The sequence below is a fragment of the Galeopterus variegatus genome, unplaced genomic scaffold (assembly GCF_000696425.1).
Source record: "Galeopterus variegatus unplaced genomic scaffold, G_variegatus-3.0.2 Scaffold867, whole genome shotgun sequence".
Lineage (NCBI taxonomy): Eukaryota > Metazoa > Chordata > Mammalia > Dermoptera > Cynocephalidae > Galeopterus > Galeopterus variegatus.
The window spans coordinates 107,016-112,868 of record NW_007726978.1 but is presented as its reverse complement, the minus strand read 5'-3'; the positions used below and the strand labels follow the sequence as shown (position 1 = coordinate 112,868).

The 5,853-nt window shown below is 46.1% G+C and overlaps 1 protein-coding gene across 1 annotated transcript in view; it reads right to left on the bottom strand.

The window, feature by feature from the left end:
- The window catches only part of DHTKD1 (dehydrogenase E1 and transketolase domain containing 1), a 46,544-nt gene extending 41,139 nt beyond the window's left edge, over nucleotides 1-5,405 (bottom strand). The window contains 1 exon segment of the mRNA XM_008573034.1: nucleotides 5,229-5,405. Within this exon segment, the coding sequence (XP_008571256.1) occupies nucleotides 5,229-5,385 (157 nt within the window). The 5' untranslated portion in view covers nucleotides 5,386-5,405.
- Nucleotides 5,406-5,853: the final 448 nt, after the last annotated feature.

The following is a 5,853-nucleotide window of genomic DNA, read 5'->3' as shown; positions in this document are numbered from 1 at the left end:
CAAAATCTTATTTCCATTTCTTAGTAGGAATAAATCATTTAATAAATACTCAGTTAAGTGTAGAACTTAACTGAGCAGGATATTACAACCTAAGTGAGAAGATGATCCCTGCACGAAACTGTACACAATTAGAGTCCAAAGGCTACCCATGCTAAGAGGTAAGGGAATTCAGATTGGAATAACATAGAGTTGTCTGAAAAGATATTATAGAGGAGATGGGAATGGAACCAGGCCATGGAGAATGGGTAAGAAGTAGAAAGGCCCAGAAAGAGAAAGAAGAGCTTTGGATAAAGGCTGGAGAAGTGGGGGAATTTATGTTAGAGAGACGGGGCTGGCTGCTTAGCTCAGGTGGTTAGAATGTGGCCTTGTAACACCAAGGTCAAGGGTCCGATTCCCCATACAGGCTAGCCACCAAAAAAAAAAAAAACCAAAAAAACCAAAAACACACACACACACACACACACACACACACACACACATACACACACACACATATATATATATATGTTGGAGAGAGGAAAGAAAGATGGTTGAATGGGCAAGAAATATGAAGGGCACTGAATATCAAGTTAAAGAATTTGAATTTTATGCTGAGCGGCTACTTTGCCTTTGGAGATCTGAGTGAAATGATAACTTAATAAAACCAATATTTTAGAAAGATTGGACTAAGATAGAAGGGAACTGTGCTACAAATTATAACAACAGTAAGGCTAGCAGTTTTACCTTTCTGAAGTCACAGATATCTTTGAGGATGTAATGAAAGCTATTGGCCCTCTGCCTAGAAACACATATATACAAAATTGTGCCAAGTACAGAGACTCTTTGAAATCCTTTCAAAGGAATCAATGAACCCAAGTTAAGAACGCTTAAATTAAACTTTTTTAGTAGCAGACCAGAATTAAAAGCCTAGATCAGTATCCTAGATAGTGAAAATATAAAGAAAGCAAGGCTTTGAGAAATATACTTGTTTGAGATTTGATATGAAGTATAAGGTGAAAAAGTTGAAGGTGGATTATTTGTTCCCAATTTCTTCAATACATCTGTAGCACAGACTGCTATCACTCCCAATGTCCACCCTCCCTTCTCCCCGTAGGAATAGACAGTTGAGTATATGGCCACCCAGAATAAAGATTTCCCAGCCTTCCATGCAGCCAGTGTGGCCATGCGACTAAGTGCTGGCCATTGGAAGGTAGCAGAGCGATGTATGCAACTTCTGGCTCATACCCTTAAAGGGAAGGAACGTGCTCTTCCCTTCCCCATTCCCTCCTTCCTGCTGGCCAGTATGTGGGTATAGCAGTGAGCCATCCTGGACCATCGTTGAGTGCAACACCCACAGGATGGTGAAGGAACAATACAGAAGGAGCTTGAACCCTATGACTTTGCAGAGCAAAGCAGTCATACCAGCTCAGACTTTTACTTATCTTATTTGAGCCATTGTTATTCCAGGTCTCTGTCACAGCACCTGAACTCATCCCATCTAATACAGAATTTGGTACTAGAGGTGGCTTGCTGTCATAACAGAACCTAAAATACACAGAATGCTGGCTTAGCAATCAGGCAGGGGGTGCCAAGGACACAGATATTACAGACTAGAAAGCAGATGGGCAGTGTTATGCTACAGGACAAAACATTTGGTAAAACTGTCCACTTGCTATACCCCAAAAGGCAGACTACATGCCCTGGAGCCTGTAACTCAGTAGTGTGTGTTCACTGTTTCTTGTCACTTGCAGAAAAGCCCTAGGAGAAAGATGAGGTCTAGCTGGACCTTATCTAATAAGCAAGCAGAGCTGGAGGGAAATTCAGCTCTGCTAGCAGGAGATCCTCTTTGTCTGTGGAGAGCTGGCGAGGTTGAAAAAGTAGAAGCAGTTAGAAGGGGTGGTTCTGAAGAGGCTATGTAGACTCAACCTTTTTTAAAGTACCATCTAGTAGAATTCTGTTAGACAATGGGAGCCAGCTTAGCTTTCACGATCAGATAATGGGTGTTACCTTCCCATTCACACATGACATATAGTCTCAAGGTAAACTCCATTAAATTGAGAGAGCCAAATGGGTAGGACACAGAAGCAGAAAATAAAAGACCAGAGGCTTAAAAACTCTGTCTAAATGAGACCTTTGCCTGCAGCAATCTGCTCATGAAATAACCAGAAACAAGAAGACTGTAGACCTATGAATTTTATAAGAAAACTGTACTGCCAACGAAATCCAACTCTGTCCAGGAAAAAAACCTGTAACTGATGACCCCCTAAAGTAACTTCAAGCTCTTAACCCTATCAAAATGAAGCAGGCAGAGCTGGTTGGATAGCTCAGTTGATAAAAGCATGGTGCTGATAACAGCAAGGTCAAGGGTTCGGATCCCCACTCTAGCCAGCCATCCCCCAAAGGGGGAAAAGAAAAAATGAAGCGAACTGTGGAAGGTGTGCAGCCCCAAAGCAGGGTATACTTTCCTGTGCCCACTTCAGGTACAGCCACAGAAGATAACAGATTAGGAAGAACCCATAAGGCAAAGCCAGGGGAATGAGCAGAGGGTAGAGATGGTGAACCGAATAAACCAGTGCACTTCCTACAGAGCCACATCAAAGAGATTTTATCATTCCTCCCCAACAGGATTTGAGAACTGGTTTGAATCAGTGACTGCAGTTTCTTTCCAGATGAGGCTTGTATATATACATATATATATATTTTTTGGTTGATGGCCAGTATGGGATCCGAACCCTTGACTTTGGTCTTATCAACAGCATGCTCTAACCAAGTGAGCAAACCAGCCAGCCCTCATATGCTGAATGTGTATATGTGGGTCGGATGGTAGTTCATAAAATTCCAGACCATGAGGAGCCACAGCCAGACCTGATGGAGAGGACCGCATGTTCTTCAGAGATGATGGACTTTGAGCTGGATTCAGGAATTGAATGGAAGAGAGAGGAGGTGAATATATTCTACGTATGGGAAAAAAAGCTTAGGGTATTTAAGTGGCCAAAGGGGTGGAGTGTGGTAGACATTAGTAGTTGTTTTCCAACACTTATTTTCTCTTCTCTCACAAAATAATTATTAGCTGATACATGGCCACCCTGAGTAAAGACTACGCTTTCCAGTTTTCTTGCAGATATGTGTAGACATGTGACCAAGTTCTGGCCAATAGGATGCTATTGGAAGTGACAGACAAGGGTACTTCAAAAAGTTCATGAAAAAACAAAATTAAAAGATAATACGATGCTGATAATGCCAAGGTCCAGGGTTCGATCCCTGGACTGGTTAGCAAAAAAAAAAAACAACCAAAAACGAATCTTTCCATGAACTTCTGAAGACCCTTCATATGCAACTCTCCTTTCCATTCTCCCACACAGCCTAGTAAGAAATAACTACCTACTAGGACTTATTACACAATAATTTTCTGAAACAAAGAATAAAAAAGTCACAGATCCACATGCAATGGTAATTTGGAAGAAAGTTACAAAATGGCCCACTTCCTTTAAAATTTTATTTAAAGTGTTTTTAAAAAATAGGGAAAATGAAAATAAAGTTATTATCCTTAGCAACAACATTCCTTAAGCCAGATCCTATAACTGTGTCACAAATAATTAAATATTTGTTTCCCATATTGATTTTACTCTTCGCTCCCTGTACCACACAAGATCATACCCCTGGCCTGCATTTCTAACTCAGTAGTGAACTTTCAGATTTCGCCAAGCACCTCATAGTGCAGTGACTTCACTATGAGCGAGAGGGTAAGACACAGTTTGGTGATGAGGGAAGAGGGAGGGTGTTACATATAAAATCAACGCCAGAGATATTTTTCAAACCACACCAGCCCAAAGCTCCCAAGGTAATTCTGATAGTTTTCCAGTTGAGAACCACTGGCCCAGGTTGTTCCAAGGCAAGGCTTCATTCTCAGCTGCCAGGCTACTAACAAGGAATCAAATAGAGACCCCCCACTGAGGGAAAAATCTCAAAGGAGATCACAATAGTTGTGCACTGAGCACACACAAACATGATCACAAATGAAGAAGGGATTGTCAAACTTGTCCTACACACACACCACTTATAACAGTGTTTGGTCAATGGTGGCCATGAACCTTCTGCTAGAGAATCACCTAAGGTGACTGATAAAAATACATATTCCTGAACCTCATCTCAGATCACCCATTGGAATCTGAGTGGAGAGGAAAGGAGTGAGGTCTGGGAACTGCCATTTTAAACATTTAAACCACTTTGAATGCACATCTAAGAATGAGAACAACTGACACAAAATTCTAGACACTCAGTTTTCAAAGTGAAGTAAAATACCTATAGTCTCACTTTCTAGTGATTAACAATCTAGTCGGCCGATATACCTTCCCTAAAGAAACCCACTGATTTCAAGAGAGAGAAATAAGGTTTATTCTAAATATCCCCTGAGGTGAAGAGCAAAATATTGAGGTTCCAGTGTGTGATGTAAGATTCAAAGGTCAGGTGCCTAGATGGTGAAGGGGGTTTTATCATTAAAAATAATTGGATCAAAGGCGCCAAATGATTTTCCTCTAATAATCAATCTGTATTCCTCTTCTACTCTGAGGATGAATAAAGAGACACTAACTCTAGAGCATAAACCAAGTACTCAGAATTAGTCTCTCGCACATGAGAGTGCAACGGAGTCCGAAAACTGATATTTGTGTCTGCTAACCAGCAACATGGCTCAGCAAAGACTTTCAAACTCAGATTAGAGCAAGAGGTTAGCTAGGTCGAGGAGTCAAATAGATAAATACCACACTGTCGTCCAAGACCTCGAACTGACCGCCCTCTTCTCCAAGCAGCGCAGTCTTGGATCCCACACCTGCTCGCTCGAGGGCCTCGGGGTCGGCCCTGGAAATGGATCCCTGGGTGAACTCCAGGAGCCGGGAGAGCTTTGCTCATAGCGCCGCCTCCGCAAAAAGCCAAGTTCCCACACGTTTACAACCAGGGAAAAACAAGGCCTCCCGAGCCAGGTCCCAACTAGGAAGACGGGGAGGTCACACGAGCGTGCAACCCATGCTGACACCCGGACCTCAAGGATCCCCAACTTCAGAGGCCGGACGGGGAGTGACCCCGACACTGACAACACCCACGTCCCCCTCCGTCTGCCCCCTCACCTCCCCTTTCTCCCAACCGGCCGGGGCCGGTGCCCTGACGCCCGACACCCCCACCACAGAACAAGACAGGCTGGGGGCCTCTGCGTCCCCAGGCCCCACCCCCACCTCCCGGGCCCCGTCTCCGACCTGGGGGGGGCGCCAGGCAGCCCCGGGGCTCCGGGCTCTCGGGCTTCCTCGGCCGGTAGCCGTAGACGCCCCGCTCGGTCTGGTAGTAGCGCCGGAGGAGGAGCGGGGGGACCCGTCCGAGGCCCCGTCTTGCTGCTGCCACAGTGGCCGAGGCCATGCCCAGCCTGGCCCCCAGGTGCGGAGACAACAGCGGGAGGACGAGGGGCAGCAGCCGCCCGGAAGAGAGAGGGTCTCCAGGGCAGAAGTCCCTGGAACGCGCCACGTGGGAGGCCGGGCCCCGCCCCGGGACAACGCCCCCGCGCTTGATTGGCCGACGGACCGGCCCCACAGAGCCAATCCGGGCAGCGGCTCACGCGGCGGAGCCACGCCCCGGATCGGGGCGGTCCTAGGGCTCAGGCAGCCCTGGATTGGGGCAAAGGGGCACGTGCTCAGCGGAGCTTCACCGTCACCGGCTAGCTGGCACCAAAGTGGGTATGTCTGTACAGCCTGCAGTCTCCCGCCTTGTGCATTCACCCATCATCCCTCTACTGGAAGCCCCAGAACACAACCGCACAGGCCCAATGTAGGTTCTCATGCAGAAAGGACAAATTAGCCACAGGGTGGACAGAAAGTGGCGGGGACTGAG